This window comes from Aythya fuligula, chromosome 6 (genome assembly GCF_009819795.1).
Source record: "Aythya fuligula isolate bAytFul2 chromosome 6, bAytFul2.pri, whole genome shotgun sequence".
NCBI classification, from domain to species: domain Eukaryota; kingdom Metazoa; phylum Chordata; class Aves; order Anseriformes; family Anatidae; genus Aythya; species Aythya fuligula.
Genome location: NC_045564.1, coordinates 31047458 through 31060217, shown reverse-complemented (window position 1 = coordinate 31060217; position 12760 = coordinate 31047458). Strand labels below are relative to the sequence as shown.

Below are 12760 nucleotides of genomic sequence, written 5' to 3'. Positions count from 1 at the left end.
ATGTTGTGGTTCTGTGTCATGCTAGTGCTATCGTAATATTTATTTGCTTCACCAGTTTCTCATTTTCTATGTCACTCATTAGTTCAGTTGGCTCTAGTATATTTGTAAGTAAGAAATAAATCTGTTCCTTTGTTTGATAAAAGCAGGCATTCAATTTTATGTAACGAGTAATAATGGATGCCTTACCCCTGGGCAGGGAATGCTGTTTAATCTTACAAATTCTAAAATAAAGTATGTTGTCAGTGTCACAGTTCTGTTACAGGTCTATGGCATCAAACCTTCTGCTGTCTCCGTTAAGGAGAGGTCTCAATTAAAAGCAAATATGTTTTTGTTTGTTTGTTTTTCCAGGAAGAAATGGAGCGTCTTCAACAAAGTATTGAGAATCTGAAAGCAGAGGCAGCAGAAAGTGGGGAGGAAGAGGTAAATATCAAATGTGTTAATTGTTTATTTTCAATTAGTGTTTTAAAATGCTGGTTTAGGTCCTTCTGACTTTTGCATGTTCTGGTAAGTATTAAAATGTCTGTTGCAATCTCTGAAAAACTATTTTCTATCACTGGTAAAGCCACAATTCCGGCTAACAAACAGAGAAGTGCAATAGACTGAAAATCACTTCTTTATTCTTTTTGCTAGAACCCATGGGGCTAACTCATAGATGCTTTCATCCCCTTTTTACTTTCATCTTTGTAGCAGCAGGAAAGAATCTCGAAATGTTAAGAGTCGTGCATATATTTGACAAAACCAAGTCTTCCTCAGAAAGCATGTTTGTTTTGGTTGTCTTTTTTTCCTTAAAAGTTGATTTATTTGAAGGATAGAGGCACAACTTTTTAGTGGCTCAGTGCATTGTATGCAGTGAGCAGCTGTCTGAAGCACAAGTGCATCCAGACTGAAGGCAATGAATAACAAATAAACAGAAAATGAAGAGCTTGACTTGCTTGTCTTTTCAATGAGTAAACATTTTGTATATTTGTGTGTCTAAAATGAGGTAGATTACAAGTTCCATGATGCTGCCGTCCTTCTGAACACAGTGTGTAAAAATGAAACCGTAAACCTCAGTTGTAAGTTTTTAAAGAGGAAAAAAAAAATTCTTTAAATCTGAAATCCAGAAAATGTAGGACACATCTCAGAGTGTTTGTGATCTGCCCTGGGCATTGTTTATCCTTAACCCTGCCGATGAATCAAAGTATAAACATTTGGACAAATACAAAGAATCTTTTGATAGGTTTCTTTGTTTTGTGTCACTGTAGTGAAGCAGTGGGGGAAAAACTATTTACAAACCTTAAAAACTAAAATATCAGTATTAAAATTATCAAAACACTTATTTACAGTAAAATATGAAAGTTGTCATTTTTTTAAAATGCAGATTATGAATCATCTCTTAAAAAAAAAAAAAAGCAAATGGTTGTGTTTTAGTGGGAGCCATTAAATGGAAGATACAAATACAGAAAACAAACCCATCTGCATGTTTTTGTAGTTGCGTTCTCATTTGTTGGTGTAATACATAATTGTTTTGGGTTCTCAAATTCTAGGAGCCGAATAAGCTTATAGACCAGCAGTACAAAACTGAAAAAGATAAACTTCAAAAGATCCGGCTATTATTGGTAAGTCTTCATAAATTGGACAAAATTATTCATATTTTTCTTACCTTGTCACTTTTAATACCTCTCTTCGTGTTGTTTAATTAAAAAAAATAAATCACAAATCACTTATAAAATAATACTGAGCCTCAGCCAACACTTTTTTAAAAAAATAATTGATTATTTAGTAACAAAATATTGCTGGGGGGGCTTCATCCATTTTAAGAAAAGAACGAGAAGAGGCTTTGTTTTCTCCCCTCCTAACTTTCTATTCAGGCACGAAGAAACAGAGAAATAGCGATTTTACAGCGCAAGATTGATGAAGTACCCAGCCGAGCTGAGCTAACACAATATCAGAAGAGATTTATTGAACTTTACAGTCAGGGTATGTATATCAAGCAGGAACATTCTGCTGAAAGCTAAAGCCCTGGAAGGAGGGTAATTGCATTTTAAGCTTATGGAGTGTAAAACAGCGCTTGCTAATTCTGAGGAGTTTAAGGGTCGTTTGATATTCACATTATACAACCTATTTTCAAGGTTTTATAAGCTGGCTATAAGAATTCTCCTGTGGGTGAAACTTGATACATGAGGTCTTTGGAGTAAATTCTGGCTGCAACAGGTTCAGTCGTATAGTTAAATGACCAATGTGTTTAGAAATTCCTTAATCTATTTACAAATGAGGTTGTTATATATTTAAGTCATGCTTCATTAATTGCTCTTTACATTAGATAGTTTGGTTCAGAATCAGAGATGTCAACAAAAATAATGCCAAGTAAAGACAAGAACTATGGAAAAAAAAAGGCATTATTTATTTCATTTTTGATATATAAATACCTTACAATATCTTGTTAGGATCAGAGTACAAGTTATTTTCAATTTATTTTAATATAAGTTATAAAAAGGGGGAGTTTGCTTGGTTGACTGTTTGGGTAGTGATGTGTTTGCTACACGTGGTATGGAGCATGCAAACTGAATAAAATTTTAAAGTTGTTCCATCAAATTGACAATGGACCGGCATGCTTACTGGTGTGTATTTAATGCTGCCTGTGTAATGGCATAAGTTAAAATATATTTTTCTGTAGAAGAACTAGCTAGTATTTTAAAGATACTTTGCATTCATTATATACAGGTTCTAACCAAGCTCTTGAAGGTTGAGCAGTTCTAAAATTGTTATCCAACTTTGATTCATATCCATTGTCTTTGAGTCATCTCTAGTTGTATAGTCACATGCTGTCTTCCTATGTGCATTATCTAGCTCAGTGCATGGAATAGGTATGCTTCTTTAGTGAGTGCAAGTCCAGTTCTTTTCTCTCCTTGATCCCCATTTGCTTTTTATGTGCTATGCAATTTATTTAATCAAGTCCAGCATGTACCTGCTCAGAAGATGGAGGCTTCCTTTATATATGAAGGACGGGAAGATTAAGGAGACTTGTGGAACATTGGGTGCAGATGTAAGGGGCTTTGAGTCTTACAGGACTGATTTCTGTAGTGCAAAATATGTGCAGTAACTTCAGATAACACTGTGCTTGGTCTCCTGGCCAGGAACCTGCACTGCTCAGGCTAAGCTTCTAGAAAATTGAGCTGAAAATCTCTTGCAAGTCTTTCTGTGAACTGTGGCATTGTTTTCATAGAGTTCTTGCATTTGATCGGATTCAGGAGATCATCAGAGTAGACAAAAATTGTTTTTGTTTTTGTTTTTTTTTTTACTTTTGGACAAGACAATCTTTGGAGATGTTTTCCAAACTCAGTGGTCCTGTACTGAAATGCTTTTAAGTTCCAATATTCCCTTTCTTAAAATGTATAAACCGGAGTGAAATCATCCTCATGTATATCTGACTTACTCACGAGCTCTGGAATAATTTTCATTAAATCATTTGATTATCATAAACATGGACTTCTTTCAGTTCAGGATTCTAGGCTGCTTAATGTAATCATGGTAACTTTTGCCAGCTGTCCTTCTCAATTGAACTTTTTTCCCTTGAAAATCAAAAGTGTCTTAGATTTCCTTAGTCATTGAAGAACTAAAGAATAGATAAACACTTCAGAGACTTGAGTATCATCAAGTCATCATCTTGTGGACCCAAAGGGGAAGAAGTGTCTGAGCCTTACCTTCTGCACTGAGCTGTGACCAGCATCTGCTATAATCACCTAAAATAGATACTGTTTGAAAAGAAATGTTTTTTTTTTTTAATTCTATCAAAATTCTATCTTTTTTTTAATTCTATATGTTGTAAGGAGAGAAAAGAGGCTTTCAAACAGTAAAACCTTTTCTTGCACATTTGTACCTTGAAAGATACAGTTTAATGCACTCCTTTTTTCCATGCAGTGCTGTCAGATCATCCATTCCCTTTCTGCACCCCTGCACTCCCTCTGCCCACCAATGTGCCAGATAGGCCAGGGCAACTGTTAGCAGCACAGAAGCCTCCATGGTGTGAGGTTGAAGTTCATGAAGGAAGGATGAACAGGCAGTGGTAAGGAAGCACAGCTGATAGTGCCAGTGTGTGTTTGTGAAATGAACTGTCAGCAGCTGGGCTGTATTTTAGACACTGAGCTGTGTTGTTCTGGAGTCCAGTTCTCATAAAATCTGATAGCTGTTAACACTGCTGGAGATTTACATGCAGAGGGAATATTCTTCCAGAATGCATTATAGACTGTGTTCCGTTATTGATAATTGTATATTATAAGAAGCCTACAAAGTATTTTTACAGGTTCCATTTCACCCCATTTATTATTCTACCTTTTTTTTTTTTTTCCTTTGCAGTCTCAGCAACTCACAAAGAAACAAAACAGTTCTTTACTCTTTATAATACACTGGATGATAAGAAGGTATATTTGGAAAAGGAGGTAAGAGAATGTTACTGTTGTTTTCTAAATGTTCAGTCTATGGAGAAGATAGTGAAAGCTAAGTAAAAACTACTTACTCAGCCATATCAGAGCAGGGTCAGCAGTCTTTGAGAGTAAAATTGAGACAATAGGTTCATAAGAACATTTCTAATGTTGAGGTGGAAGTGGTCTGTGTTGTAAAAAGTGCTGTTAGTACAGCATGTTTAATCTGTTCACAAAACACAAGTAACATTTGATTAGCAAATATCTTTGTCACAGGACCAAATTACCCTGTTTCTTCTTGGTTAACCCAACCAACCCATCTCCAATAACTCTGGGAAGGAACTTCTAGCTGCTGGCTTGCAGCATCATTTGTCTCTAAGTGTCTCAGTGAAAGGTTTCTGCTCATATGGTTGATGGTTTCAATCATGGTTTTTAAAATACTTATTTTTAAAATATTTTTAAATTCTTTTTTTGTGTCGTCAATTTTTGGGTTTTATCCACTAGCTTTACTGTTCTGCAGTGTAACACAGCAACAGTCTTACAGTGCAATAGTTGTGCAGTGCTACTCCTTGTTACTTGAATGTTTTGTAGTATAAACTGCATAATTGCACTATTAAACACAAACTTTCAAGGCAGGGATTTGGGATTGGCAAGTGTTGATGAATCATGCAGTAATTTCTTTGAGTAACAGGCATTTTTAAGCGTCATAGCTTCTTTGGAATCTGCTCAGAATTTGTTTGAATTTTTCATAGTGAGGTGGTGAACAACTGCGGCTGCTGCTATGCAGCACCTATTGCTCTCTCATTTATATCAAAGATCTTGGATGTAAAGGTAGTCAGTTTACCTTTGTGGCAGCGGGGCAAATGCTTCTGTTTGCAATGCTCAGATTTGTTTAGTAAAGATTGCTTTCAAGTACTCATCAAAAGGAGAAACTGTTTGGAAGGTTTAACCACAGGAGACTTGTGAGACATACTGAAAGCTGAAGGGATTGCATTAATTGCTGCTGCTCAGTGAATTTTAGTGCCCTCAGCGATGTTTAGAAAGCAAGAAAAAAAATGCATGGGTTAATCTGCATAGTGAGTTTATACCAAGAGCAACAAAACACTTCACTGAAGTTACAAATACCTATGTCTGTATTGTTTAAGTGCAATGTTGGTATCTTCATAACAGTAGCTATGCAAAAGAAACGCCGTTCTCTACTTCTTAGAAATTCATCTTTAAACAGACTGTGAAATATGTAGAGGTGAAGTGTGTAACGATGCATGGCTTTATGGAAGCCAGTAAAACTGACCAGCACAAAGAATACAGTGCAGAAATTCACCTGCTCTGCACTGCTTGGCGGGCCTTATACCGGCTCCAGTCTCTAAAGCAAAAGGTTTTCTATTAATTTTTATTTTTTAAGACATCTAAGTGAAACTGTTCTACTTTGACACTGTAACTAGGACTAATTATGCCACTCTAATATAGCTATAACATATGCTTGTCCAGTGTTCAACTGTGATAGTGCACACAACTACCTGTAAGCTTCAGAACATTTAAACAACTCTTTTACTTCATTGCTTTAGTTTGCAAAGCTGTCTTGCAAGAAAATTCTCAGTGCTATAACTGGGCATCCGTAAAAGCAAAAATATTAATTTTGATCCAAGACTAGCTGCTGCCTTCTGTGGTTCTTCCACTAGGACAGATGTCACTAACAAAGAGGGATTGTGGTTCCTTTTTCAAAAAGAAGCTCAGGATTTCATACAGCTGACTGCTTGTCAGGGAAAGATTGGTACCAGTTCATTTTTAGATCTGAATTTCATGTTATTGTCTGTGAAAACGCAGAGTAACATCAGAAAGGACAAATGTATATTTTCTTTCTTTTTTTTTTTTTTTTTTTTTAATTCACAGGTTAATTTACTAAATTCTATTCATGACAACTTTCATCAGTAAGTAGTGGTTATTTTTCTCTTGATAGTTGCAGTGGGTGGTGTAGTTGTTTGGGGAAAAATGGGAGGGGGCATGAGTTAATGTAAAAATTTGTTAGAATATTTTATTAACTTAAACAGTTTAATAAAGTAGCTTATTAATTATGTTTAAGCCAATATTTGGGTAATCACAGACTTGGAATTACTTAACTTTTATAGTCAACATATGTTTTTAATATCTGGCTGTTCGGTTGCAGTTGTGGAAAGAAATCAGTCATAATTTTCCTGACATTAATTGAAGTATTTTTCTTCGTTTTGTGAGTTTGTGGTTATTACTTTATGTACAAAACATTAGACTAAAACGTTTTTCAGACATGTTTATTATACACTAACTCTGTATTTAAAGGTTTTGATGAAGTGTGAAGTCTTTAGGTAAAATCATGGTTCCCTTGGAAGTTTAAGGTCAAATATCAGTCTGTGATACAGCCAGCATTTGTTCCTCTCTGTGTTTTGTTTTTTGACTTTGGGAGCGGGTGAGGGAACTCCATTGTGAATTTTTGTCAGAACAGTGCAGTGCAATAGGGTCATGGAAGAGGATATTGCCTCTTAACAGGAAAAAATTGTTTGTCTTTTTATAATTCTGTTGTGAAATTGTGTTTTTTCTTATAATTATCTCTAATCCTGTACACCTGTGCCTTTTTGTGTTTTGTCAGAAATTTTGAGTTTTGTTATGTTTTTTCCTATTATCCAAAATTCTAATTACAACCTAAACGAAGCAACAAAAAATCCACACTAGCACCACCAAGAAAAAAAAAAATAATAAATAGGTATTTCAAATGTTATCCTTTGCAGCAGGGATCTTAGATCTGTTTTGCTTAGTGATAAGATCTTTTTGATATTCTGTCCAGTCATTAGAAACCAATTCAGTAATTGACAGCTGGGTTTTGGATTGTTTTTATTGATGGTTGTGTGTGTGGGGTGGCATTTTCTTTATTTTGTTTTACTTAATCTGTTCAGAAGTAATTTGGGGCCTGTAACGTATCTTGGTCTTTTCCTTTTAGGGCATAAATTATTATTATTATTATTATTATTATTTATTTATTTATTTATTTATTATTATTATTAGATTATTTACTATTCTAGTCCTCTACTCACTTTTCTTTATATTCTAATCAGCTGCCTTTATTACAAGTTTGTGCTCTTGGTTAGTTAATAGTAGTTTATTATTTATTACAACACAGAGAAGGGAACAGATGCAAACTGTCAAGGAAAATGCTTGTGATGAGCTCTGTAGTCTGTTTCCATCTCTCTGATCTGCACTGTACTTGAAATCATTGATTAAAAAGATGAGTTTTTACATAGGATATTAAGCAATGTGAGTACTTGGACATGGGTAAATACGCAAGGTAATTGTAGATGAGACACATTGTCCCACATCCCTATCAGTTATTATTTTTTCTTTCCAGAGCAATGGCATCTTCTGGTTCTCGTGAGCAGTTCTTACGGCAGATGGAACAGATTGTGGAAGGCATCAAACAGAATCGAATGAAGGTCAGACTCACTTTCTCTTCTAGAACCTGGGAATTATTTCAGAAAAGCCTCTTGGATAATAACTATAAATGCAGAAATTCATTATGTGAGGTGCAAGCAAGCAACTAGCAAATACTGTCTCTTTCACATCCATAAGGAACTGTTCACCACTAAAATGTTAAGGGACAGAGTAAAAGAGAGATAGGAATCTTGTACCCATGAACTTTGTTACTGGCAGCGTAGTGACTTAGCTCTTTGAAACAGCTGGTTCAACCATCTCGCTGATGTCCCTGAAGTTATTAAGAATTTTTTCCATTTGGGCTGCATAAGTACAGCCAGGCCTATGTCAGACGCACTTTCTGGATTTAACCTGATGTAGAAAAGACTAGGTGTTGCTGCTGAATATGTTGTGCTCACATAGCAAGTGAAAAGGCACTTGTGGGTGTTTAGAGCCCCAGAGTTCATGCAGAGATCAGAATCACTTCTGGTAACTCTTAGTGGCTATTATGTGAAAGCACAGCCTCAGCGGATTTGTGTTACGTGGGTTTGGGGCAATGCATGCACACAAAGCAAGCATGAGGTTCAACAGCTACTCCAGCTGAAGCTGTCCATGGATTTATTTGCATACAGTGGGGTTGTTTTAAGTACCTGGTAATAACGGTTACTAACTTGTAATTATTGTGTTGTATTACTTTATATTCATATAGAAATATATTTATATACCATTAAGGGGCTTTGAGATGGTTTACTCTGTAGAGCTAGAAGATTCTTGGTAGTGGGTTATAGTTGTTCATTTGAGTTGAAATAGAAGTATGGTGTGCTTCAAATCAACATATACTAGAGTGTGTACTGAAAAAAGCCATCTTTCCAGGTGAAAGACTGTTTTATCTTAATAGCTAAGCAGAAATTTCAGATATAAAATGTGACAATTATGCCTATATAGAAAAAACAGGATGGAATGCAACTCAAGCTATCATAAAGCCCCTTGCACTAACAAACTCATAAAAACATATTGACTATAGACTATTGTGTTGGAGAACATTGTTTTCAAAGAGGACAAAGGACAGCAGAATAGTGATGCCAGTGTTGTATGTATGGGTCATCTTTCTGTTACCAAGGCTGACGTAACGAGTAAGTCAAGGTCAAGCTGAGATTATGAAAATACTTCAGAACAGTGCAGTTCCAACGAGCGTAGATGAGGTTGAAGATAATTACACTTCTTTTTGGAAGAATTACATTCTTTTAATTGCTGTAGCAAGGAACAGCAGGAAATTAAAACTGCCTAGGAGTTCATTGTTTTGTTTTCTGTCTTGACCTCTATTACACAGACAGAAATGAATAACAGCACAATAAGTCAAAGGAGTGAAAGCAGAGCAAAAGCTCTGTTGTGATGTTCTTCGGGTTCTTAAAAATGAACTCTTAAATCTTTGAAGTCCATTAAAATCATCAATTGTTCCTTACACTTTATGTGCATGTGTGTATTCCTTATACAGTAGGTGACCTTTTATCCTTCCTGTATACTTACAGATGGAAAAGAAGAAGCAAGAAAACAAAATGCGAAGAGATCAGTTGAATGATGAATACTTGGAGCTTCTAGAGAAACAGAGGCTTTACTTTAAAACAGTGAAAGAATTTAAAGAGGTAAGAATGTGTTGTTTTTTTTTTTTTTTCTGCTAACGTAAATTGATGAGTATTTGAACTGATAAATTGTTGCTTAAGAAGTTCTGCTCAGGTACACTGATTGTTTTGAAGTGTGTTATAAACCTTGCTTATGTTTAGGAGCAAAGGAGCAAATTTCTAAATATATGGATTTGTCTAGAACTTTAAAAAAAAAAACAAAAACAAACAAACAAAAAAACCTCTGCATTTCTCTACTGTAGCTCAGGAGTTAAATCACATAGAGTTAGCTGTCTGAGGAAGCTGCCAATCTCATTTTGAGAATGAGTTTTGTAGTACTACCTAGAAATGAGCAGCATTTGTGTTGTGGGAATGGATGAATAGCTCTCTGCTCATTAACAGAACTGTGAACTTTTCTCTTTTTTGCAAAGCTCTTGATGTTGTTCACTGCTGCATTTCTACTCAATGAGAACTTACAAGGCAACAAATGAATCTGCAGCCACAAATGCTTTCATTAGGTATTGGGGCCAGGCAGCACCTGACTTGCTGGTACATTAGTTCTAGCAACTACCTGGAGTTAAGGTGGGATTTCTGGAGGAACATCTGCGTGACTGACTGCTCTCACTGACGTCAGTGGCAGCAGAGGCAGGTCCAAGTTGTTTTATTTCTCAAGAGTGAATTTGCATAGTTATTTTAATTAATCCGCTAATAGTATTCCTAAAAGTAAGAATGGGTTTAAGTTTATTAATGTCAAGACAACTAATGAGAGCTATTTTCCTTTCTTAAACTTACTGTATATAACATACATCTTTTGGATGAGGTTTTTAGACCTTTGAGGCACCACAACAATGGGAAGGAAGGAAAATTTGTGGAATTGAATTTATATTCCTCCTAGTTAGGAGTAGACAGTGGAAGCAATTCAAATAGGTTATGCCATCTTGAAACAGACATGCTCTTTGACACTTGTTGCTTAAAAATCCCATAAAACTGGGGTAAGACACAGAAGCCCAGTAATCAGGTAAGAAAACTGACTACATAATAACTTCAGAGCTTTGCTAAAGCCTATCAGTGGATAAAGGAGTGGGTTTACATGTTTTTGTGTTGCTTCTGTTCTTCTGAACTTCTTTTAAAAAAAAAAAAGTCAATTCAAGATTTTAAGGCTTCTAAACATGTGTAGGCTTTAATGTTCAGTAACCCATTTTGGCTTGACTTAAGGATTTACTTGTGCACAAGTGTTCCTTACACTGCTTTTTGCACCGTGTTAACAATGTCTCTTGGTGTGATTCTTTTATTCTGAAAATTCCTTTGTCACTGATAAGCAAGCACCACTCCATGTTACATGGGAAGTACTAGTTTGTTACTGAGTAAGCTGTATATTCAGGTCTCCAAGCAGAACAGCAGTTATGTGGTATGTGTAAGTAAGGGAGGGTATGGGTAAGTAAGGGAGGGAATCCAGAATCTTTGTAGTCCTAAATACTTTTAGGAACTAGCCTTGTTTTCTAACCCCTGTGAAAGGACTGATTAATACTTCATTGATTTAGCCTTGTCTGAGTTAATCATAATGTGCTTCTATTAATTACTGTCTCCATGATAATAAATGAAAGTAGTGCTGCCAGGCAAAATTGTTATTGGTTTCAGGTGTTTGAGGGGGGGGAAAAAAGACTTCCTGGTTTATTTTGAGACAGCTCCTTCCTGGTCTGGATGATACGTGGATTTTATTTAAACAAAAAATAAGCCATTTGTCTTCCTCTGTCTTTTGAGGCACCTTCAATCTTGCTATACTTAAAAATAAATAAAATTGTGGTTGTGGTGTTGAAAACTGATGGTATGTACCTGTGTAAATACATTTCTTGACTTGGAGTTTTTCCGTAAACACTGACTTTTGTTTTTTTGCAAACTGTCTTGTAACTTTCTTTCAGAATTAGAGGATTTGGTTTGCTGATGTGAAGATCTAAGTAAAAGAGTTGAGAGTTTTTACTTAATTTCCTTTCTATTAACAGGAATGTCGTAAGAATGAAATGCTGCTCTCGAAGCTGAAAGCTAGCTCCTCCTGAACATCTCCAGCTGGTGAAGTTTATACATGATTGTTCAGTCCGTACATCAAATCTTTTTTGTGAAGTGATGGTTAAAAATGCAATTGTAGATATATATATATATACATAAAAAAAATTATATATACAAAAAAATATATATATACAGACACAGATATAAAGTCTGGGTTTCTTTTCAGCATGTACTCTTTTACATTCCTTCATCAAAAGGCCATGTTATTCATTATTGCCTCCACTACACAGTAAAGAGTTAATGCAGTACAGCAAAATAGAAATTATTTATTTGTTTGTTTTTCACAGAAAGAACAATTAAGATGGTTTTTATTTGGGCTTTAACACTGAAGTACATCAAAACTCTGGAATAAGTAGATATGGACTGTTTAATATGTCCGGTACCATAAGATGAGCGCTGCAGGATGCAATAGCTTGTTAATTTTGGCCAAAAAATAAACACAAAAAAATGGTTCTTGAGACTCTTCACCAGCTAGTAACTCCATATTATTTTAATTTACACTCCTAGCTATAGATAAGATTCCAAAGGATAAAAATCAATTTCTAATGGCCAAGACAAAAGGAAATGGAAACTTACCTTGGATAATTCCTCATGTAAAACTATAGATCTATATTTTTATAAAGTCTAGCTGTTGTATAAATTTCTTTGAAATTTCATTTTTATATATAGAGTATGTGCTTGTTAAATTAATAGCTCCAGGAAAAAACCACCCTAATCCCTAGGACCATCGCATTATCCCTAGCTGGGATGAAAATCAAAGTCTGTCAGCTGTAACATAGGAAGATAAAGATTCAGACTTTCTACTCAAATGAACTGATGCTCACCTTTGAAGACAACCTATCTACCCTGCTGAAGATCTGTCCTTGAAAGTTTAGAAACTTTGTGGAACACTTTCTGAAACACTTTTATATCTGTATATACAGTATTTTATAATTCAAGCAGTTGTTTTTTGTACTTAACATCAGGATTTTGGACTGACTTAATGTACATCACATATTTTGTTCAGGAAAAGGAAAACCACATTCTTCTTCCCCAGTAACATTGACACTGCTGTTAGATTACTTTCTATGGCAGCACATATAAAATAAAAAAGATGTTTAGAATCCAGTGACCTTCTGCTATTGTTTTTGAGGTGGCACTTTAGGCCATGTTAAAGGGCAGCTTTAGAAGCCTTAATATGCTTTTGAATTATAAGTGCATTAAAGATGAATTGTGTAAATGTAGTATTTTGATATTCAGTCA

The 12760-nt window shown here is 35.2% G+C and overlaps 1 protein-coding gene across 1 annotated transcript in view; it reads left to right on the top strand.

The window, feature by feature from the left end:
- The window catches only part of CCDC93 (coiled-coil domain containing 93), a 39205-nt gene extending 26584 nt beyond the window's left edge, over window positions 1-12621 (top strand). The window contains exons 16-23 of the mRNA XM_032190268.1: window positions 349-420; window positions 1527-1598; window positions 1851-1959; window positions 4336-4418; window positions 6291-6328; window positions 7774-7858; window positions 9365-9478; window positions 11455-12621. Coding sequence (XP_032046159.1) covers window positions 349-420; window positions 1527-1598; window positions 1851-1959; window positions 4336-4418; window positions 6291-6328; window positions 7774-7858; window positions 9365-9478; window positions 11455-11508 — 627 coding nt within the window. The 3' untranslated portion in view covers window positions 11509-12621. The remainder of the gene's footprint in view (window positions 1-348; window positions 421-1526; window positions 1599-1850; window positions 1960-4335; window positions 4419-6290; window positions 6329-7773; window positions 7859-9364; window positions 9479-11454) is intronic.
- The last annotated feature ends 139 nt before the right edge of the window (window positions 12622-12760 follow it).